Raw genomic sequence first — 23740 nt, 5'->3', positions numbered from 1 at the left:
GCCATTTCCCCTTGAAACCCTGCCCGCTCTGAGGGCCCTTGTCAAGTCTGCCAGATGAGAGAGATGGGTTCCACCCTGAGATTGTAAGAGTTTGGGACCATAGCACAGAAGTTAAATTCTAACTATGTGGCTTTCAGCAAATTGTGTCCTCCCCTGACACTGGCCAGGGCCTCTTCTTGCTGGTTTAATTATTCTAAGACCCAGATATGACAAGCTGATTACAACACTGGTACATGTTTATCCTTCTTCAATTGGGAGCACTGGCCCTTACTCACACTGCTAAAACCCCTGAGTGTTCCTGTTGTGTGAGGAGTCAGACAGTGCCACAATCTTCCCTTCAGTGGAACAGAGTCCCTGTTCACCTCTCTGAAAAGCAGCTTGGGCAGAGGAGGTTTTCCTCCCCTCCAGTCTACAACAGGCCTTTAGAATTGTTGTTCAGCCATAATGCCTCTTCTTGCCTGCTAGAAGATTTACAATTGCTTGAACAATTTTCCAAATGTAGGAAATGAAGTGTTGGAATATTGGCATTTTGTGTCCTTGCTAACTCCCAGTTCTGTACAGAGGCTCTGAGTTTTTCCAGAACCACTCAGAAGTCTCTGAACAGTGGAATTGGCCCACTGTGTGCCAGAGCACAATGCCACATCTCAGTGGGCAAGGAGCTGATGAGCTGGAGGAACTAGAGGGGAAAGGAAGATTCTTCTTTGAGCTGAGGATGGAAGGAAAGATACACATGGCAGCTCTGGACCTTCCTGGAGAGGTTTCTAAACACGGTCTGTGACCAGTTTTTACCATCTGGTTGATCAAACAGTCCCTGCAGAGCCCTGTTCCTCCTGTTGTCTGTGCCCCTCTACAATACTCCTACTGCTGTCTCATTTTCATCTGGCCTCACACCATTGTTCAGTGCTGCACAATGGAAAAAGCAAGCCTTAAATGCCTAGTAGAGGTTTTATTTCTTTTCCTAAAGAAGAGGACAAGGTGCATCTGTTCACCTAGGACTTGAACACTGCATGAAATGTGCTTTTTCCAGACCCAGTATTGAGCTCACCAATAGCCTGGACTTGGAGGGATTTTGTTTTCAGAGATGCTCTGTGTTGCACTTGTATGACCCTGGATCTATCCTGGATCCTGGAACTGCAGATCCACAAGTACTTCTTCACCCTTTATTCCCAATCCATGACAGTTTATGACAGTGTTAATGATTTAGCACACTTCTCCTCTTGTGGACAGCCTTTAGTAGGAGGGGATAAGTAAGGCAAGTTGACACAATCATGCTGCAGAAAGATATGTATAAGAAAATCAGTTTTTAATGTCTAGTAAGATAATAAAAACTTCTTCATTGGGAACCAGTAAGTTTGAGAAAGACCAAACCAAATAAAGACCTTTAAAATAATCAATTACCTAATACTTTCTTTTCAAAACAGTTCCAATGCTTCTTTCCACCCCCCTCCCCCCTGCATTTTTGACCAAAAGAAGGAATGTAGGCTGGTTATTAAAGTGGCACTGAGCAATCAATGATCTCAAGCCCTGAAACAATAAACTATCTAGTGTTTTTGGTAGTATGATGATTGTCATGGGAGGGATGGCTGTGTTGGGAAAGTTCCCTGCTCCTGGTATTAGCTTTTGGCACTGCCACAAATACTGCTGGAGGACAATGTGAAGATAAAATAGCAGGAGCCTTAGGGCTGTGAAGGAAACTGCTGCTCAATATTCAGATCCTTTTGCAAAATTTATTGTGCAGCATTTGCATCAGTTGGTAGTGAGGATCTCATCTCCAGAACAAGACAGACACAGTATTCCTTGAGCCCAACAACACTGCCCCAGAAGACGGGGTCTCCTGTGTCCCTGACTCTTCATTCAGTGAAAATCAATCCAGGCACCATCAGAAAGATGTGTTTTCCTAGTCACTGCTCTTTATTTCCTTATCAGAAAACTGTAAAGTATGAAGAAGACTAAAAAACCTGTCATGTCGTATAGCAATGAACACAAATATGAAGCTGTTTTTACCAGGTTTTGTAATGAAAATGTGAAGTATTCAGAGACCTGGAAAGAGAACAAACAGTCACACACATGGATTAAATTCTCCAAGAGAGGTGTCCCTCTTCTCTGTCTTGCAAGTGCCAGTCACTCTCAGGGCTCAATCCCATTGAAACCCAGCATTCTCCAGGCTGAGAGGCACCACACAGCCACTGCCAATGAAGGAGAATCTGCACACTGTGTTTGCCCACTCACGATTTCCTGCTGTTCTCCTTTCTTTGCTCATTGCTTTCTATCAGTGCTGACATATCCCTGTTTTTCCCAATAGAAGAATCTCCAAGATTGTAAATGTGGGGGAACATTGCATATTGATTCTGCCAGCTGATAGGCAAGGCACTCTTCTTTCACTGGCTTAAGGAGCTCAACACTTCTCATGTGAACTGAAGCTTCTTCTCTAGGAAAGCTTATTGGCACTGACTTGTTAATAGGAGCAGATAATTTCACTGTCAAAGCTCTGTCTTCTCTGCAAGTTTGCTGTATCTCTGGTCTTCCCAGAATCACTCTGCCAGCTGTGGAGTCCTGGTTTTGCCAAGAAAATAGCAGCTCCTATATTTTTAGTTTATAACTTTAAGCTTGGAGGGGCTGACAAAGATCTTATTTTCTCTACAAACTGTGTTTAATTTTTTTCTGCAGAGGAATTAATTCAGCTCATATTTCAGGAGCTGGAGAGAACCACCAAGTTCATGCTGCACCTTGTACTGAAGGTGATTTTTTCGTGTATCTATAGATTCTCTCTTGCTTAGTGAAACTTCTGGTCACTACAGTAATAAAAGAGCAAAATATGAAGTGAAGGGTTTGTTCTTAAAGCCTAGTAACAGTCACCACTGAGCAGTTACTCTGCTGTAGGGCTGCCTGCCCCTTCTTTCCACGATAGTTCAAGCAGTTGAACTCTTCCTTGACCTGCAGCATCGTCTTTCCTTTGGTCTCTGGCAGCACCAGGAGTACAAAAATAGCCATGGACAGACAATATGCCAGGAAAATGATGAAACAGAAATTACCAAGACCTTCCTACAGGAAAACAAAGAAAAAAAAAAAGCGTGCATAAACATTTATCTTGATTTCTTTCTCTTATGATATAGAGTTTCTGGGTTTGTATTTACTAAAAGAAAATAGTACTTAGTTGATATAAATCCTGCTTCAAATTACATCTGACAGGTTGGTGCCTCTGTCACTGCATATGTGTTGCCTATGTCACTCTAACTTGCAGAATTAGAAGCATTTTGTGGGTTTGCTACACTTCCAGTAAATATCTGGTAAAGATGGAAGAGGCCATCAGAACTGCAATTAATTTGGGCTCTGTCCATTTCATGAAGTGTTGATAAGAGAAGCATGTTCTGGATTCAAGAGGGGTCTAACTTCCTCTGAACTGAAACAAACACCCTACTTTGCTTACCACAATGAAAGGGAACACAAGCCCAAGGATGAAGAGTTGGATCCAGTTTATAACACCATTAAAAACATAAGCAGCTGGTCTGTATGACTGAATAAATATTTCTGTGATTAAGGGGCATACTACTCCACCTGAAAAAATATTGAAGAAAGAAGGAAGCTTAGAAAATTTGCAAGATGCTTTTGTATCTCATAATTAATTTTGCTGCATAAGTTAATGGCTTTAAGTGGCCTGGAAGTGTCTGAAGTGGTGCTTGGCTCTTCAGAAAAAGGCGTGTAGGAATGCAATAGGAAATGAATTTTACCTCCTAGCATAGAATGTAGGGAAATATTGACACATGCTCTGAATCAGAAGTAGGGATTCATGCCGATTGTGGAACAGCTATGCCTGGGATCTCTCCTAAAAGCTGCAGTGAGGAAGGAATGAGTGAATAAATGAAACCATTCCAGTAGAAAATACCAACCTGGCCCAATGCCAAAGCTCATGATGTAAATAAAGACAAGTACAACAGAGCAGTATGGTACCCAGAAAAAGGAGTCCTGTGGTAGGAAATGAAAAGTAAATAAAATCAGAAAATAAAATTTTATTTACCTAGCTCCATTACAAATATTCATCACTACTAAGTATGTCAATGTTTAACATAGATCTATTTCTTCTACTTTCAGAAATGTCATGAGATAGCCTTGGCAGTGATCTTGGCTGTGTAAAGCTATCCAGATGTACATGGCTGGGAACAGACCTCCATGAATATGATGGTAAGCCCCAAAAATACTTCTACCCACTAAAAAGTGATTCGTGGAGAGAGAAATAGTCATGCTATCTGTCATACAATAAAACATGGGCACAGTTCTAGTACATCAGCGGGGTCGTACCTGCAGTGAGAGCGTGACTGTGAGGAGCCCTAGAGCCAAGGCCATCACGGCGTAGTTCTTCCACAGCAGTGTCTTCCTCCCGGCACGCTCGATCAGGAAGCCCTGCAAGCAGGAGGAGATGCTGCCACTGGTGAGCTGCTCCAGCCTCTGCCTTCACTGGCCCCATCTGGGGGGTCTGAGCAGGACCAGGAGCTGCAGGAGGAGCAGGAGCTGGGAGGTGCAGCTGCAGGGAGCACTGTGCAGGCAGAGGAGGTCAGAAGCGCGTCCTGCAGGCAAAGGAGAGCCAGGCAGGAGTGCAGAGTGGGAATGCTCACACTGCTGTGATTCCTACAGCCTTGGGTCCTACTGGCACATGACATCTGCCCTTCCTCCAGGAGGGAACTGGGACTCATAAGTCTGGCCCAGAATGAGTTGTGATTTTGACAGAAAGACTCCCAACTCTTTCCAGAAGCTCAATAGAAATGTCCATGTTGCAGGGTGTGGGGAGAAGATTTCATCTGATCGGTTCCATGGTTGATTTGTTGCAAAAATTTGATTCCTGAAGCTCCATTTACAGTATTTCTAAAGATCAAAACAAGCAATGTATTACAAGAGAATAAAATTCACCTGAAAAGCCACTTACACACAGAACTGTGGAGAGGATCTCAGTGGTCCCAATCCCCAGGGAGACATAATGGGTTTGAGCAGGGGGGATCCCAGCCTTGGTAAAGATACTGTATGCATAAGAGTAAACCTGGAAAGAATAGAAATCTGTGAAAGCTGTACACATGTGGCCATGTTTACACTGGTGTCTGTCTTTTTGGACAGAAAATAACTAACCAGACCTTAACAAAATAGAAAACCATCTTATCATTCCAGGGTAATGAAATGCCTTCAGAAGACACTTGCTAGAAGACAACTCTGGACTTATCCCAGGTCCCAGACTTCCAGGGGGAAAGAAAGGTTGTACCAAACAGTACCAACAGATCCCTCCTTAGGGCACTGCTGCAGCCACTCCCAGCCCTTGCAGAGGTTACTTTAGCTGAGGAGCTTTGCCAGCCATGCAGGGGGCACAGCAAAGCACTGCACGTACCACGTTGGCCCCGACAAGCTGGATGCAGGAGACCACGAGGAGCAGAGTGATGAGCTGCCAGCGCACGGCTCTGTCCCGCAGCAGGTCCCAGACACTCTTCACCTTCTCCCCAGCGATGGCTCTCTGCTCTGACATCATGTCATTTATTTCAGCCAGATGGTCCCCATCGCCCCACAGCTGCTTCACAGCTGGAAGGAGAGGAGGAGAAGTGACCAAGCTCACCAGCACAGACATGAGCTCAGAAGATGTTTTCCTGCTTTGCAGAGTATCTTATTAGAATTTCATGCTCTTTTCTTGCATGAACTTCCTGGAGATCAGGGCTCAGATATGACAGATCATTCCTGTCTGGTTTTACCTATAAATCTTAACATGACCTCACCTTTGGCCAATAGCTGCTGACAGTCTTTCAATGTAAGTCACACTTACATTCTTACCAATCCTTCCCTGAACACCCTCCTGCTAAAGGTGAAGTTCTAGCGCACACTCCAAAATACAGACAAGATAAAGTGACTCCTACATATAAAAAATAAGTTCACATCGAAGGAGTTCTATCTTTTAATAGTTGAATACCCACAGTGACTGTTGTTCAGTTTCTGTCAGGAGCTGCTGTTAGGGTTACTGAAGAACTGGAATGCTTACAGACACGGCATGACAGTGCAGAGCCTCTCTTTCTCACACAGAGAAGGTACTGTATCTGTACTCTGACTGTCCAGGGCAGAATCTGCATTGCTGGAAATACAAGCTGTGTGTGATCACCTCCCTTGGAGGACCCTGGCAGAGGGTAGGGGAAATGCTAGTACCAAGAGAGCACTAATATCCATAGAGAAGAGACTGACTTTCATTTGAGCTGAAGGTGTTTTCAGAGCCAAAATACCAAGTCTTTTTCCCATCTGTACCTTTCTTCCTGGGCTCATTTGGGGCTTTACAGTATTTCCCCTTTGTTCCTGAAATGAATGCTTTATGGTCCATTTCCTTACCTTTGATGCATCCCTCCTTGTCCTTTTGGTCAATGAGCAGGTAGCGGGGAGAGTCTGGGAAGAAGGGGAGGGTGAGAAGCTGAGCAAGGGCAGGAACTGCATTGGCTGCCAGGAGAATTGGCCAGAGAGCCTCCACTCCAAGAACTTCTCTGGAACAAAAGCAGCAGGGTGAGAGGGGCTGAGGCACCGTGTCCTCCTGTGTCCTCCTGTGTCCTCCTGTGTCCTGAGGGCTCACAGGGACCGACAGTCCCAGCACAAGAGCTGCAGGAAAACCTGCAGAGGCTGATCCCTCTGCTTCTCATCTAAATAGGCTCCATTACCATTATTACAAGATTGATGAATTACCAGATTGGTACCGACTGCCCCAAATAGCAGCCCCTGGGCACAGGTGTGCATTGATATATGCATATATTTTAAGAACAGAAGAAATTGAGTATGTTTCAGACTCTCTTACCTGAGACCCAGAGCAAATCCTACAAATTTTCCAATAGCAGAGAAGGTAGAAGCTGTTATGGCAATCAGCCCGCGGAGCTTCCGTGGGGCACATTCCCCAGCGTACATGATATGGACATTCTGAATTAAACCTGCAGTGACAAAGGACTGTTAGGGCCATGCAAACCCTCCTAGCTCTGGTGTTTTGGAGAGGACCACTATGGACTTGTCTCTCAGATACATTTTTGTCTGTGCTGAGGATGTGGCTGCCTGACATGAAGCGTGTGCCCCCTACTGTGGCCTTGTGACTTTACTAAATATTTCACTAAGTAAGTATGGGACAGTGGGAAACCTGTCCTTCAGCAGACTGCCCTTCTCTTACATTGTTTCCTACAGCCACATATACAGACAGCACTGTGGTTACTCCCTCTAGTCTTAGATGACATTTTTCAGTGGCTATTCAGATGATATATGCCTTATTTTCTGCTTGAAATCACCAAGTTGGCAAATGCTGAACATTCTATTTGGTAAGTGAATTAATTAATATTTATCCTCTCAAGTTTTTTTCTGGTTAGTATTATCTTTATCCAACTACTCAGGGACCAAAAGCACTGGTAGAATGTAACCTTCTGAGACATCTGGAAATTAGAATTGAAAATTCTAACTGAATTGGCTTGGAAACCATTCCATTGTCTGTAATGTGGAGGGCAGCATCAGCCACAGTGAAAAGCAACAGGAACAACAGAGGCCAGCTCTCTATTGAGCAAGCATGCTTCCCTGAAATATTGCATGTTTTGGCTTTTTCAGAAATTGGTAGTACCTTTTGTATGGACTGGATATAAAGATTGAAGAAAGAGAAATGGAGATGTCATACATTACTATTTAATTATATTTGTGCTTTCTTATTTAGTGAAAAATGAACTCAGCTATCATGCTCTCTGCAGAATGTAGTAAAAAAATCTGCTATCTGTTTACTCAGGCTGGTGAATCCTTGTGACCCTCAATCACTGCTCTTCCCACTCTTTAATACCACAGGTAGGAATGCCAATTTACCTCCACAGACTCCAGAAAATAACCTTCCAGCAATGATCATCTCAAAAGATCCACACAGCCGGCTGAGTCCCATCAGGGCTGCACCCAGCAGAACAGGGATGTTGGCAAGCAGCATGGCCTTCTTCCTGGAATTCATCCAAATTAATGTGAGCACAAATACTGCCCTTGCCTCGTTCACAGCCTGACAGGAGTGGCATGAATTGTACCATGGTTACAGACTCGGTGCTGGCTTCTGAGCTCAGCTGAATTAAATGGGAAATGGCAGTGGGGAATCTTGTCACAGACTGATCAGTGAGTTGAAGGTTTGGATGCCTCTAGTAGAGTCAGCATCTACACTGGAGAACTGGAAGCTTTGTGTGTGGTTGTCTCTGAAATTCTCTTTAAAATGCATGTACTTCTAGTATGAGTTCCCTGGACTGGATTTGCTTTGGACTTTATAAGGAAGAGGGTATGATTTTCCTTGTGATCATTGGCAGATTTTCCATTCTGATTCTTCACTATACTGGTCTTTAATTGGAAGCCCTGGGCTGCTTCCAGTGCCACATTACTAGCAGTGTTTCTCACGCAGTTTATTTTTCTGCAGTAGTGGGTGTAAACAGAAGGACTGGTGTGACCACTCTTCCTACCTTCCAAATCTAACACACAAGTACCCAGCAGAGGAGGAGCCCAGGAGCCCACCGATGCTGTAAATGGACACAATGAGGGACCACATCAAAGTGATCATCTCTGCACTGGGAGAGGAGCCATATCTCTTCAGCCAGGTCTCACGGATGAAACTTTGGATGTACTTTAAAAAAAAAAAAAAAAAAAAAAAAAAGGACTCAGTCAACATATTTTTGCATAACTGCATTGCTTTTTTAATTCTCTTACCTGCTTATTGGTCTTTTTGATACATTTCTATTGATAACCTTGCTTGAAATCTTAGCCCCAATGAAATCAATGGGAATTTTGCCATTACCATCCCTGGAGCTGATGTTTTAGCAATGAGATCCAATGAATAAATATATGAATATTAAATATCAATTGTGAGTTCCAGTAAAGGAATGGTAGGCTGGTCTTCTGTTTCTGTGCTAAACCCTGATTTTTTCTCTACCTGACCTTCTCCTGCCATTCCCACTGGTCTGTGGTAATAGGATGAGCTCAGTGACCTTGGTACCATTCAGAATGACAAACACCACCCCGAGTTTTCCTGTTCCAGCTGCAGGCACGAGTGCTGACCTCAGCTCTAGAACTACAGTCCTTCCCTGCCCTATTCCACCTTACAGCCACTTGGAAATAGTGTGTGTGGTCAAACACATGGTACAAGGGACTCCCTGAGCGATGGAGAGAGGAGAATGCCCTGGGAGCAATTCCACTCAGTAGGGGAAAAATGGCTGACTGACTTTATAACTATTATTCATCCTTCCCTTTCCCAGTTCTGTCACATTAGACACAAGTTGGAACCTCATTAAACACAAGAGCAGTAGCAGCTACTCTTAGAACCAAGAAACCATGATAAGTCTAATTCTGAAAGCACAAATAAAAAATTAGCCACTGCATATAGAGGCATGAATGCCTGAGAACAGTGAAATCCTGGTAGCTCACTCTTTGAGCTCTCCATGCTTACCTCAGCAGGAGAATTGATAATGGAGACCTGCAATCCATAGTGGAAGGTTCCAGTCATGCCCAGGACAAAAGCCAGGAGAAAAAGGTTGTAGCTCATTTTCTTGCAGGAAATAAAACCACCAAACAAACTGGTTCAGCTATCCTGACATGCCTCCAAATGTGCTGTGTTTTCTTTGGGAGCTCTAACAATTTGAGCAGTGCCACACACCTGCTTCCTCCGAGACCGAGGAACAATAGGAAACCACAGCTACTGAGGCACAGGACAGTGAGAATGCTGAGTTTAGGCAAAGCTCACAGATCCCTCCCAGAACCCAGTTACACACTTCAGTGCTTCAGTCTTCAGTTTTGGCCATCTTAATCTGCTCTGTCACAGCTGTGGGAGCATAGTGCAATGTGCAAAAGCATTCTGTGAACAATTCCATCTACTTGTCCTTTCTCCTCCTCCTTTCCCACTTGTTATCTCACCTAAATGAATATTTTGCTCAGTAACTTGGCTGAGACTAGATAAACATTTGGGGATTGAAGGGCATTCCTGGTTTCATAGTTTATTCACCTTTTCTTAAAACTCTCTGATAGGAGGCTTAAGAATATAGGACTGCAATACATGTCCAGCGCTGCCACTGCTCCCTGTTACTGGGGATATTCTGGCCAGCAACAAGAGTGTGATGCTGCATCTCTATGCCTGGAATATTTCATATTCAAACAGTGACTGCCAAGCGTTTACAAGCCAATATCTAATCAGGGAAATGTCATTGGTGAATGGGCATCAAGCCTCTTCACACCAACTTGCATGCAAAGGTACTCATCCCTGCTTGCAGTCTAGGTCTTTCCTGATGCTTTCTTTGGCTACTTTGGGAAAAGTCCCTTTTTATATAGAGAAAAAGGAGCCTGAGATAATATTTCAGCATGTCATTTTGTGTGGGAATAAATTACACGGGACTCCACTTTCTTCATGGTGGGAAAAGGCCATTCTTTATTCACATAACTCCTTTTTATACAGTTTTACAGACCTCTTGTGGGACACCCATTGCTAAGTAGTTTTCTTGCCAATTACTTTTATTGGTTAGTAACAAGTTGTTGTTCTGTATTGATTGGTCACTCAAACTCTCAGTGTCTACCTGCAGGGACAGCTGTTTGTGAAAGATAGTTTTCATTTTTCTATCTAATGGTGCACAAACAGTTCATGTAGGTGTAAGTGGGTTTTTTTTTTCACCCAGGAACAGATTGTTATGTTAACAAATTGCACAAAACAGGATTGCTTTCACATGGGAACTTGCAAAATACTGGCTTTGACAAGGCCAGCCACTGATTCCAGGAGAGCAGGCTTGATTTCATGAAGCCTTTCTCTATAACTTTTCTACCTTTTTGCAACAATTTTGTTCTTTTGCAGTGTTAACGCTCCCTTTGGTTTTTATGGAGTTCTTGCTTGTCATTGTTGTGTTGGTTACTGACGCAGCTGAGGATATCTGGTGAGCTGTGTGCTCCTGCCAGGGCTTGGGTGTGCTCTGGCAGCAGCTGGGGACAGTAGGAGCTGTGGGAGATGAGTAAAGGACAAGGGGGAAAGCACCAGTGGAATCAAAGTCCAAGGACTGGTGCAAACTGGAGTGGGCTGGCTTGGACTCCCCAGGCGGTGGGCTGGGTAATCAGTTATCACATCCAAAGGAAAAGTTCCTGACTGCTACCTTGAGCCTCAATCCAGAAAAGCCTTTTTAAGCCCTACTTGGCCAAGACAGACAATGCCTGTGCATCCAGCTGTTGAGTTATAAGCTGACTGATCAATTGACTCTTTAAGAGTAATGGTCATTGGCTGAAAGTTAAAATCTGTATCCCTATAATATGGCAGATGCTAGGAAAATTTAATGTTGGTTTTAATTCCTGACTGTAAAATCTTTCGTTTTATCCATAACTTTCCAAGGGCAGTGTCCAAGATGGTTCTGTTAAAAGGCTTTTACAAGTTATTCAAACTGCTTAGGGGGGAATTCCTTCTCCTGGTGAGTGGCTGCCCTTGGTGGTTCCCCAGGCTAGAATGCTGCGTGTCTTTGGAAGAACCCCAACAGCAGCTGCTTGCAAGTGAGAGCTGGTTTGTGCAGAGAAGTGTTTGAGGACAGCAGCAGTACTAGTTTTCCCTAGTGTTGATGGTTATTAATCAATCCAACAGTGCACAATTATTTGATTTGCAAACAGTAATGTCATCTGTGAGTCTCTGAGAATCACTTTGCAAGATGTGGTTTTGCCTAACACTTCATATAAGAAAATATGAACGAGTGCCACAGATTTCGCAGTTGAAGGTGTTTTAATTCAGTATCAATTAACCAACTTGTTAAATGCTTCAATTAAAATTTAACAACTTAGATCAACTGAAATGTAACCACTGTTTATGTTTGCTTAATCAGTTTATAGACCTCTGATTTCAGGCCACGGTCAGAAAAAAATTCTGGAAGTTGGAATTAATGTTTTCTGCTACATGTACTCACAGGACTGGCTCTAAAAGTCAGGAAGTCAAGTGAAGGTTTATAATTTCTGACCAAGCTTTTTTCATACTCTGCCAGGTGCAGGTGGCCCTGTCCTTGCAGGGCTCTGGGAAAAGGCACAGTCCTGACTCACAGGAGTAGCCACAGAAGTGTCCAAGTGGAGGACCTCTGGACACTGGAGGACTTCTCGATCTCTATGCTCCAGGCCTCTCCCTCTGCCCAGGCAGTCTCCTCAGTCCATCCATGCTTCCCACCAAAGGAATTACAGAACATTTTGCCACCATCATGATGGTAGTGGCACTTTTTGCTTTGACTTTGTGTTTCAGTCTTTCCATCTGCTCCTCACTGCTCTCTCCAAACTATAGTAATGAAAAGTATCTCTTCAGTTCCCAATTCTATGGTGTCCTGCTCTTGTCTCAAAATTCTGCATACTTCAAAATCCCAGTGTTTTCCAAGAGCAGAGGCAGCTGCTCTTGTCCATGTCTATATATTAATGACTTCTAAAATAGCACCAACCTCAAAGGGAAAAAAGTTTACTTTTATTTTTCATACATTATAAACTTAGTACAGACTTCTTGTCTGAGAAATAGGTCTACTGCTCCACTCATGCCCAGCACGACAGTAATACACTCCAGAAATGTTTACAGTCTTTTTATTCAAAAATGCTGCATTTTTCTTTAAAATGTGGTTTAAAAATACACTGAAGGAAACTTTACCTACTTATTTTGAAAATGTACGTGTTCTTCATTGTAAACATGACCAGCGCTGTGCCTTTCATACAAAGCCAAAAGAAAAGAGGTGGCTTGATTGTGACTTTGAGAAGAAACTGGAAGAAACTTAACAGTCAGGCCAATGCCTGTGAAAGGCCATATTCAATGAGGAGTGCTGCCCTGTTCTGTATCAGGTTAACTGAAAAGAATCAATCTCACATCTGGGTCTTTGCCAATGTGCTCTACAGAGACAACATGGACACGCTGCAGAGAACATTGTGGGGTGATCTAAAGATCCACATCCAAACCAAGCTGCTGCCATGCCAGCTCCTCACCACGCTTAACCTCAGCAGAGCACAGGTGCAGAACCTGGCAAGATGCACCAGCTGTGTCTGTGGGAGCAGAAACTGCAGCAGAGAATTACTTGTGCTTTACAACATAGGACTGGAAGACAACAAACAAGCCACGAAGAAAACCAGTCCAGAATAAATAGTCTGCAAAACAATGCCCAAAAGTCTGTTGTATAATAAGCCACTTAACAAGTACTAGAAGCTTTCTTTCTAATCCATCTGTCACATGTTTTTATAGCTGAAAATAATTAACTGCTCACTATTGCTTAACAAGTAGGGGTCTATTTGAAATCACTTAATAACAGAAACAATGGGAGCACCAAGACAAGGTACTGAAAATTTCATCTGGTGTCTGAAAACAGAATTTAATCGCATTAATTTCTGTGTTAGAAAGCCCAGATTCAGGGGCAAGGAAAGCAGGACTTCTGAGATGGAAGTTACTGTTTGGAGGAATTCTGAAGAAATTTTCTAAAGCCTTACATGGTGTTGTGTGGTAAGAGAATAAGGCATCATTCTGTCACTCTCTGATATGGATTCTAAAACATGCATGTGTTACTCAGTGCTAAAAGCTGAGAGCAGATGATTAAACTTTTTCTTGGATTTATCAGTTCAAGTTTATGTTTCCAAGGTGAACTTAAGAACCTAAGAGTAATATATTGTCCATAACTTCTCTCTTTGTGTCCCTGCAAGAGCACATAACCATTGCTGAATTCACTGCAGAATCCCCCAGACACCGTCTTCCTTTCTTCTGCTACAATGTGGTGGTTTTGATCTCCTCAGGGCCTTTGTAGAAACCTCCACGGGTCTTTGTTTGGAAGTTCCGTTTCCTGAACTCCTCCGAGATTTCCAGGAAGGACTTTCCCTTTGTCTCAGGAAGGAAAAACCAAACGTAGAGGGCAGTGCAGACACAGACCACAAGGAATGGGATGTAGCAGAAATGTGCTAGACTTTTCTGAGGAGGAGGAAAAAACAAGACAGTGTTGGTGACATTCTGTATGATGAAAAAAAGGCCACTAATCCCTCTTCCTGCGTGGTCTAAAGTCACCCAGAGAGTATTTCTGTGAATCCTGGTGAGAGCATCACATGCCTGGATGCAGCAGCTCTCCAACATAGACTGGAAATTTGACATAGCAAGAACAGTATTTTGAAATGTCTTTTTCTGTCTTTCTCTCTATAATTGTATAGCATGGAAGCCCTCGGTAGGAAATAAGACAGGAATGTATATTGTGGAGTTCTGCTCCCTTTTGCTTCTGGAATCATCTTAGGGAATAGTGCCAGGGTCTGGCAAAGGGAAATCACATCACATCTTTAGTTCCAGCTGTTCTCTATGAGGACAGACAAGGAATATTTATCATCCACCCCCCAAATGATTCCACTCCCAACCTCAAATCAGAAATCACCAAAGTGAACACAGAGAAAGTTTGCTTTAAAGGAGTTCTGGCCACTGTCCTCATAAAGGTGCTTTTCAAAGAAGTGCTATCTTGCTGCTTGCAATATTCTCTTTTCCTGGTCACTACCAGAGCCTCTTTCTTTCACAGAACACGAAGAGCTGCTTTGCTTTGGGAACCCACCACAATGAATGGAAAGGCTGTTCCAACCAGAAATAGGTTGAACCAGAGCAGGGAGCCACAGATCATGTAAGCAGCTGGTCGGGACATTTGATCAAAAACCTCTGTGGGCAGAACTCCTGTTACACCAGCTGGAAAAAGAAATGGCAAGAAAGTTAATAATGTTGTTGACAATACATTAAAAACAAGAGAATACATCTTAACAAGAAAACCCAACATGAAGTATAAGAGGTTAATTTTTAGGTTAAATATTAAGGGACTGGATAATTATTCAAACTTTCTCATGTTAGAATGAACTGCCAGGAAAGATTTTGTAATCCACATTATTCTTACCAGGACCCAAATGTGAGAAAGGCTTATAATTAATTTAACTCCATGGCACTGTAGGGACTGGGACAAGAAATTATTGCCAGCTTGTGTGGCATGTGACACTGGCAGCTTGGTTCTATTCTTACCTGCTTTCCTTCAAACTCATGTGAGCAAAGAGAATCTCACATCTATACATTCACCATGCAAACATCCACAACATCCTGTGTATTGCCCACCCCCAGAAGCTAGTGTATTCTGCCACTGTTAGTAGGCTAACAGATAGATGTGGAAATTGTGCTTCCAGGTGTCTGCAAGAAAATAATCAGATGGCATAGCCAACAATTTCTAGGATTAAAGTCAAGCATTAGAAATTCTGGTTTACAGACCTAAGGGACTGGGCAGCAAATCAAATGCTTGTCCTCTATTTAAGCCAAGAATCACTTCCAAGTGCCTTGGCTTAGTAGCCAAGATGATTGTGAGGGGGAATAAGACACAGAGAGAAATGGGCACAGCCCGGCCCTGCACAACACTGACAGACCAGGGGCAGCAAACCCCTGGGACACAGCAGAAACTGCCTCATTCCTTGGAGTATGCTGCAGATACAGAGGGTCTGAGAGTTTCCATAAGATGCCTGCACACATCTCCAAGCCCCTGCAGTACCCAAAAGTTTCACTGAAAACACTGAGGGAACTGACCTGGTCCGATTCCAAAGCTCAGGATATAGGCGAAAATGCAGGCCATGCTGAGATAAGGCATCCAGCTAATCTGAGTCTACAGCCACAGAGACCAATGGAAAACCAGTGAGGGCACTTATTTGCCACCACTGAACACCCCAGTCATACAAAAGGCAAAGCCCAACTCCATTCCACTGAAATAGTCCAGTAAAGTTTGTTACCTGCTGGCTCAGAGCGACCATGAAGACAATGGCCCATCCTGCCATGAAGATGTATCCCCCCAGCAGCAGTGGCCTCCGACCAGCATAGTCTATAATCATGTTCTGCACAAAGTGACACAGGGAAATAAAGCAAATTATTTCACCTGGGTTTATATTTCCTGCCTCTTTCCTCTTTACCTTTCAATACTCTGTTCCTAGTTTGTGCTACAATAACTTCCAGGATGTTGTCTGCTTCATAGCAAAAAAAAACCAAACAACTCTAAAGAAAGTTCTGGTGGCAGGAGTCAGGCAAGAAGGGTGCTCACAGGAGATGAGAATGTCCCAGCTGCACCTAAACTCTGCCACCATCCATATGAACACAAAGCAAGAGAGTTAGACTTGTTAGAGATTTCAGACATGATGGCAGTGCAATGTCTGACTGAATACCTCTGCATGAACCCATCTGGCTGGGGGTGCTGACAGGCAGCCTGGCTCCTGTGCTTAAAGGGCTTCCTTGGCATGAAAAGCAATGTAAACCCCAGGTTTGTAATTAGCAGCCTCCTCCCTGCCAGCAGAGGCTGCACATCACCAGAGTGCACTGAGAGTCTCACACAAGTGACAGATGTGATCAGCTCACAGCTTCCCGTGCCGATTACAACATAGGGGATTTTGTCCTCAGGAATTCCAGCCTCTTGGAACACATAAGCTGCATAAAAATACATCTGTGAAGAGAAGAAAGGAGAAACCAGTAAGGGAAGACATCTGCAAACACATCCCATTGTTTTTCCTGAAGGACCATGCAGAGTGACCGATGTGCTGTCACACAGGCTATTTTACAGCATCCTTCCAAATCTTCCCAAAATGCACAGGTGTATTTTGGGAACCAAACACCTGTCATGTGAGATTTCCCCAGGCAGAGAGACACTATTCATTCCTCTCCTGCTGCCATAATGCTGAGCCCAAGAGCTCCCAGCCACATCCCAGGACACACGGGCTGCTTACCGAGTCGTTCCCGCAGAGCTGCATGGCGCTGCTCAGCACCACGATGCTCAGCAGCTGCCACCGCAGGGCTGGGTTCTGGAACAGCTCCCACGGGTTCTTTGCTCTCTGCCCTTTCACAGCAGCCTGCTCTGCCAGCAGCTCTTCCAGCTCTGCACTCAGGTCACTGGTGCCTCTGAGCTTCTGCAGCGCTGCAGGTACAAGGCAACCTCTTACTCCTGGGTTTTCTCATCAGTTCGCTGCTCTGCAGGGTGAGGGATTGAGCAGCAGGTGATGGCTGCAGAAAGCTGCAGGAGGGAGCCTGTGATCATGTGTGACCTTCACAGCATTCATCAGCTGTCGTGTAGCCACTTGAAAGATTTGGGGGAAAGGGACTGCAAACCCCTCACCATTGTTTGCCAACTGAGTATTTCCCAACAGTGCCAGTTTAGCTGCCATGCTTCTGCCTCAGATCTCAAGTGCCTTCCCTGGGAAATGCAGGCAATTAAGATGTTCTTGGTACACAGCACATATTTCCCACAAAATAACTCCAGCCACTCTGCATATGAGGATTTGTATGCCACAAATCTAAGTAAATCCTTTAATATGAATTGGCTTCAGATTCGATCCTGAGCTCTTCAACCAGCAGTTATTTCACTTCATAGTTACAAAACATATTTGCCATTGTGAACACAAGTCTTACCTTTTGACCCTACTGTATTGTAGGAAGATGCCTTTCAATTACCTCAAGAAATCAAATATATTTAAGATTATAGAATGTTCTTTAGTTTGGAAAGAGGAAGAGATCATATTTGCTACTTGATATGAAACTTTCTACGTGTAAAATTTGTGATGCCATTCCAAAAATGTTGGGGCCCAAGTCTCACATATTCTGTGAAGTCACCTTAAACTCACCAGAGATGCAGGATTCTTTGTCTCCACGGTCAATCAAGAGGTATCTGGGACTTTCAGGGAACCAGGGCAGAGCTGTGAGCTGGATCAGGGCAGGAACCACATTGCTTGCTAAAAGGAATGGCCAGCTCTCCTCCCCTCCTAGGAGCTCCCTAGAGAAAAACAAACTATCACCATTTACACAGGATTTTTACATCTGGCAAATGAGGGAGGGAGGGAGGGAGGGAGGGAGGGAGGAAGGAAGGAAGGAAGGAAGGAAGGAAGGAAGGAAGGAAGGAAGGAAGGAAGGAAGGAAGGAAGGAAGGAAGGAAGGAAGGAAGGAAGGAAGGAAGGAAGGAAGGAAGGAAGGAAGGAAGGAAGGAGTTGGCTGCTTGCTTTACCTTACCTGAGCCCAACAACCTGCCCCAGCATCAGCCCCAGGGCTGTGAATGATGCAGAAGTCAAGGCCACAGCTCCTCTGAGCTTCTTTGGGGCACTCTCTGCCAGATACATGGGCTGAATGTTCATGCTCACACCTGGGCAAGGCAGACAAATGCTGACCTCAGCTTGTGAGCAGAGGAGACAAGATTAAAACCAGGCAGGCACTTCTCGAGGCTGCCAGCTGCACTCTTCTGCTGCAGGCCATGTAATAACTTATCTACCAGTGCTTGTTATTCACCCAAACCTTCCATTTCACCCCTCTCCTTGTGTAACTGAACACACATTTCAATACTCATCAGTAGCAGTGGATAATGAAACTGAAACCTGTCAGGGCCTCAGTCCTATGGTCTTTTCAGCACCAAATCCAAAGTTATATGCAATGTTTCTGACAATTTCCCCCTTTTGAGGGGAATATCATATTTTAAGTCCCTTATATTGATAATTTTCTGGGATGAACTTCTACAAAAGCTTTTGTGTTGGTGCTCATGCTGGTGAGTGACTTACATTCTTATAAGCAGACAGGGATCCATTTTCAGCTCGAATTTTCTCAGTGCACAGAGATGCTTATATGTAGCACACAAAACCCCCTTGCCTGTGTATGCTTTAAAAGAAAGCCCTTAGAAGCAAAGTATAAAATCTGTATATACTTCTTAATTCTCTGGTCAGCCTAAGGATTAATTGCTTTAATATCCTGGATTATTCCTACTTAAATTTCTTCTGATTATTTCCACCTTCATCCTTCTATATTTCTCATGCTGCCATACCTGCATTGATGCCAGTAAAAAATCTGCTGAGCATAATCATTTCAAAGGATTTGGCCATTCGGCTGAACCCGGACAAGGCAGCAGCTATGATCACAAAGACATTGTTCAACAGCAGGGACATCTTCCTTCCGAGAGAAAAGACATTTGTGAGCACACGTGTGTCAGTTCAGCCCTGGCATAAACCACTCCCGTGGCACCACAGAACCTCCTGGTGAACCCAGCCCTGCAGGAGGTGTCCCTGTGCCACCTCAGGGTGTCCCTGCAGTGCTGCCTTCAGGCTCTCTGGGGCCACCACCAGCTCTCCCCCAGCTTCAGGGCTCACATGCACTTCCCATTTGAATGGAGAGACATATTCCTTCAGCAAGCCATGTGCATTTTGGTCTGAAAGTGCTAATTTGTTGAACAGGCATTTTTCACATAATAGTGTAATCATTGTGAAACTTTGTCTGAAAGTTTTCATGTGTTCCAGGAGAAATTCCTGCTGAAAACCAGAGGAAAAAAGAGCTCTATTGACCCTTACTGTTATTATTGCCAGAAATTCTCTCTAGTCCCTGCTCACTGCCTTAGCAGTCAGTCTTTGTTTCTCTTATTTATGATAGAATATGATTTTACTCCAAAGTAGGACAGGGTGAAATCTCAAAAATTTGATGGATTAAGGAAGCCATATCCTTTCAGGTCCTCGTAACCATGAAACTTGTAAGTCATGGGACCTCAAACCATAATGGGGTCTCCTTCATCATATAAGAGGAGAAAACCAAAGTGATAGCACACAGAGGAAAATCTTGGGGTCAAGAGACAGGGAGGCAAAAATCGAATTTCCTATAAGTTTATATTGGTAACATTAGTTTGTTTCTTAGGTTTGTGGTGGTTTTTTGTGTTTTTGTTTTTGTTTTCCTGAAGAGAATTGGAGATAGAGCTGTGTATGAAAGATACATGAGGTAAGACAGATATTTTTCAGAAACTCAAGCATAGAGATAAAAAATCCCACTGTGGAGATTTAATGAATACTTCCTGAAATATTTCAGACCAAAATGTGGATACACAGCCTGTGAGACACGAGGAGCTGGGATGCAACCACTGCTCTTTGTAAGCACCCTCTGGTTTTTTAGTGTCATTCCCACAGTTTATTTTGAAGAAAAATCTTTAGTCTGATCAATTACAATTTCCCATTTAAAAGCACAGGAGAAAACTGCACATAAATGATAGAGATTATGTAGGTGGGTACTGTAGTAAGGAGTTGAGCTGAAATCCTTGTAGCACCTCAGCTGGGCTGGAATGTGAAGAGAAGTAATGTGGGTAATGAGAGGTAATATGAGGAAAAAATTGTTCCCTAATGAATTCTGAGATATTCATTATTTTTAACCATGGTGGGTATTTTGCTGTAGGGATCCTGATTCCTCTTGGACTAAGGGAAGCTGCAAAGCTTCAATTAAACTGCAGCACCTCTTACCTGCCCAGCATGATGGCCATGGGACCAGCAGCCACAGCCCCTGTGAGACCTCCCAGAGGGTAGGCAGAGACAGTGAAGGACCAGAGCAGCAGGACCATGTTGCTCTCCAGGGGAACTCCCATGCGCTCCAGCCAGGTCGTGTTGATGAACACCTGGATGTACTGAGAGAGAAGGACACAGCTGCACAACCACCAGAGAGGGGAAGCACATGGAGAAAGGTTCCTTTATTATTATATCTATTTATCCTGTGTTTATGCTTTTAATCTCCTCCAGTTCTTAGATGTGTTTTTAGCAAAGAGTTTAGGGTATAAAACTGTTGCTGTTGAAAAGGTGCAGTTGGTTTATATCTCTATGTAGATATTTTTGATAATTTAAAAATTGATTTCATGGGTCTCACTTTCAATCTAAGGGCAAAAATCAACTTCAAAGGACACAGGATGAAAAATTCTAGAATTAGATTTTCCTAAAGCAGTTGAAACAAAGTTTTTGAATAATCTCTTGTGACACTAGGTCCTGCTCCAAGGCGGCTTTTGACAACAAAGTTCTCTGGATGTGAATTACACAGAGGGAAAAGACATCCCTGCTTCGTGTCCCTCAGCAGCAGCAGCCTGCAGATTTCCAGTGGCACACCACTGCTCAAGGGTCTGCCAGGGGCAGGCTCTCAGACCAGCAGTACTTACTGAGGCTGGGGCATTGATGATGGAGATGTTGTAACCATATTGGAAGGTGCCTCCAATCCCAGCAGCACATATTGTCAGGATCAGGATCTTGTTCTGAAGCTGAAGAAAAGGGGCAGACAATGGATGGCTTCTTGGTACAGAATACACTGACTCAAAAGACATTGAGACTTTGAGCTGGGGGATTTTCCCATGGCCGTGTATACCCAGTGCATTTGGGATTTCTTGGTGTGCTGTTATTTCTGTCCTTTCACGATAATAACACATATTTTAGACTAGAGTGTCTTTCCTGTGATGCTGCACTTGTTGCACAGAGCAGACAATGTTTAGCAGTCTGTAATGGTGCATTCATATGAGACAGGTGAAATCCGTGGCAGACAGTGGGTTCCCATGCCACGTTCAGGTCTCCTTGGGAACATTCCTTCATGGATATTGCTAGTGGCTCACATTTCCAGTGAGCCACTAGCACGGGCAGGGGAATGGGCTGCCTTCCGTGGCATCACAGGATCTGTGCTGGTATAAAAGACAGGGCTCTTGACTTTTTCAAGGGTGTAGAACAAGCTGTCCTGGCTGGCCCAGCTCAGCAGCTGACAGCTCACTGGCAGGCTGACAACATCCAGCTTTTTCCCACTATTTTATGCCTGTGCCTTTGGTTTCCCCATCTGTAGGTGAAATCCTGTGACAGGCAAGATGTGCCTGGAGGGAGTCTTGGGGCTGGGAGCTCTATTCCATCTCAAGACCACTCTGAGCATGTTAGGAGCCCCTGGTCTTTAGCCTGACACCTCCTGCACAATGTCCTGGGTGGCCCAAGGCCAGGATGGCCTTTGCCAGCCCCCTGCTTAAAAACCCCTCCCACGGGAAAAGCTCTGGTGTAACATAGCGAGCCCATGCTCAGGCTCGGCTGTTTGCCAGTCAGTGCAGGGCACCTCAGGCCAGATTGTGTTTTGCTACATGAATATGACCCCAGTGACCCCAAGAACTTAAATAACCCAAAGCTGAGGACCTCTTTCTGCTTTACCTGCTCAGTTTCTTCTTACAGAGCCATCCACCAAAGAAAAGGAAATTTTGCTTTAGTCTCACAATAGCTCTAAAACCACAAATTCAAAAATTGTTGGATTTTTCCCCTTTCCTCAAAGTGTTTTCTTCTAAATAACTTCCATACCAGCCTGAGACAGGGTGTCCTCCAGGACAGAAATAAAGCCAGACTATTCCAAGCCTGCAGCAAGAGGAGACTGAGCTCTCCTGTCCCAGCTAGCAGCAGATACATTTCACTTGCACTTTCCATGGCTACACCACTTCCCTATCTCCTTACTGAGAACTGAGCTAAGGATTGGGCACCTCATATCTCTGCTATTCCTCATTATCCTCGTTCTCCAGGTGAGAGTTTCCTCTCCCTACAACAGCACATTTATTTTCCATTTACAATGCCCAGGAATATAGTACTCCTTCTGCTCAGTTCCCTGCTTTCATTGTAGAGTACATCCCCTATCAAGTCGTGTGTCACAGAGCTCTTTTGTGACCGTGAGCTAAAGCAAAAAGGTTTGTTTCTCCCTTCAGGGGCCAGCAAGCAGCTCTGTGCTCAGAGCTGTGCTGTATTTCCAGAGTGACCTTCCCAAACCTTCTGTAACGCCCGACTCCTGCAGTGTTTTCCCAGCCACCGTGGTGGTGTGCAGCTGCCAGGAGTGCTATTAGTCTGTCAGCTCTATCCCAAGGACTGTGATGAACTGGAAAAATAATTCTATGCAAACCTGACAGTACTTACACAGCCTTATAAAAATTCAAATTTAAAAAAATCTGTCAATAAGAATAGTAAAATAGATATTTTACCAGTCTCTGCAGCTTGTTCATCCTCTTTCAATAGGTTTTTCTCTGTCTGCCAAAGCCTCTGGTACTCTCACGGTGCTCTGAAGGATTATTTAAATCTCCAGCATAGGAATGTGTATTTAGTCACTCATTACGTTAGGATAAGACACTTGATTTGGCAGGTGTTTTGCCAGCTGATTTACATTCCCAAAACTGAGCTGCATGTTCATTAGCAAGACAGTTCAATTCATTTTGTTGAAAGTCCACAACAGCCCAGGGAAATGATTCTCCAAGATCCAGATCTGTGTAAACCCTCTTGAAGGCCAGTGTGCTTTACAACATCAACTCCTTCTCAGAGCATCTGGCACAGCTGCCACTATCACTTCTCTGATTAAGTGTGATCAAAGCAGAAGTGAACTACAGGTTTTTTTCCTGATTGTATTTGTCCTGGAACACAATCTAGGATCTGAAAGACAAACCAAACTACTTCCCTTGGTCCCATAAGTGACAGGAATGAATGAAGCCCAAGTTTTCAAATCCCTGGTTATCCAAGGCCTTTCCTTGTGCTCCTGTCTGTGTCCTGGGGACAGATAGGCAATGCAGCTGTTGCTGGCAAGGAAGGCTGTGCTCCTGTTCCCTCTCCACAGCCTGGCACAGAGCAGACAGCCACACTTAGAGCTCCTGTCAGGTACAGCAGACAGAAGTGACAGCCTTGCTTCTTCCTGCAGAACAGAAAGGCCCACCCTGGCAGTGGGAAATGGTGAATCCTTATGAATCCTAGACATGGAGGCATATTGCACTGCCAGCAGTGATATTAAAGCTGCTGCTTCACAAAATATCTGGCCTTCAGAAGTAATCATCCTTTTAACATCCTTTTGTCCTGCAGAGTGAGATTTGTGAGGGCCCTGACAGATTTCAGAGAGTTTGAAATAAGTTAAATGCTTTTAAATGCCTCTTTGTCCCTATTCAGGTTTTACTGCGCCTGAACAGAAACATGAGCCTGCTCCACCTCACAGAGG

General features: G+C 44.1%; 2 protein-coding genes across 3 annotated transcripts; both read right to left on the bottom strand.

Annotated features, from left to right (window-relative positions):
• Window positions 1–1284: 1284 nt before the first annotated feature.
• LOC101233554 (solute carrier family 2, facilitated glucose transporter member 11) lies at window positions 1285–9730 on the bottom strand. The gene is made up of 11 exons (XM_030285773.4): window positions 9437–9730; window positions 8457–8617; window positions 7831–7955; window positions 6800–6929; window positions 6346–6494; window positions 5369–5556; window positions 4919–5029; window positions 4297–4398; window positions 3888–3963; window positions 3428–3555; window positions 1285–3042 (listed from the first exon to the last, which is right to left on the bottom strand). Exons 1-11 carry the CDS (start codon window positions 9530–9532, stop codon window positions 2836–2838), a joined length of 1473 nt encoding a protein of 490 aa, XP_030141633.4. The 5' UTR covers window positions 9533–9730; the 3' UTR covers window positions 1285–2835.
• Window positions 9731–12542: 2812 nt separating this feature from the next.
• SLC2A11 (solute carrier family 2 member 11) lies at window positions 12543–22852 on the bottom strand. Of its 2 annotated transcripts, XM_002196857.6 has the most exons (12): window positions 22746–22852; window positions 20922–21020; window positions 20242–20402; window positions 18792–18916; window positions 17993–18122; window positions 17611–17759; window positions 16720–16907; window positions 16329–16439; window positions 15739–15840; window positions 15539–15614; window positions 14538–14665; window positions 12543–13918 (listed from the first exon to the last, which is right to left on the bottom strand). In XM_002196857.6, exons 1-12 carry the CDS (start codon window positions 22764–22766, stop codon window positions 13718–13720), a joined length of 1491 nt encoding a protein of 496 aa, XP_002196893.5. In that variant the 5' UTR covers window positions 22767–22852; the 3' UTR covers window positions 12543–13717. The 2 variants fall into 2 exon arrangements, with proteins under 2 accessions (XP_002196893.5, XP_072792261.1); XM_072936160.1 differs by lacking the exons at window positions 20922–21020; window positions 22746–22852 and having other exon boundaries at window positions 18792–18912; window positions 20242–20353.
• Between the last annotated feature and the right edge of the window lie 888 nt (window positions 22853–23740).

This window comes from Taeniopygia guttata, chromosome 15 (genome assembly GCF_048771995.1).
Source record: "Taeniopygia guttata chromosome 15, bTaeGut7.mat, whole genome shotgun sequence".
NCBI lineage: Eukaryota > Metazoa > Chordata > Aves > Passeriformes > Estrildidae > Taeniopygia > Taeniopygia guttata.
This window is presented reverse-complemented; position numbering and strand designations above follow the sequence as displayed.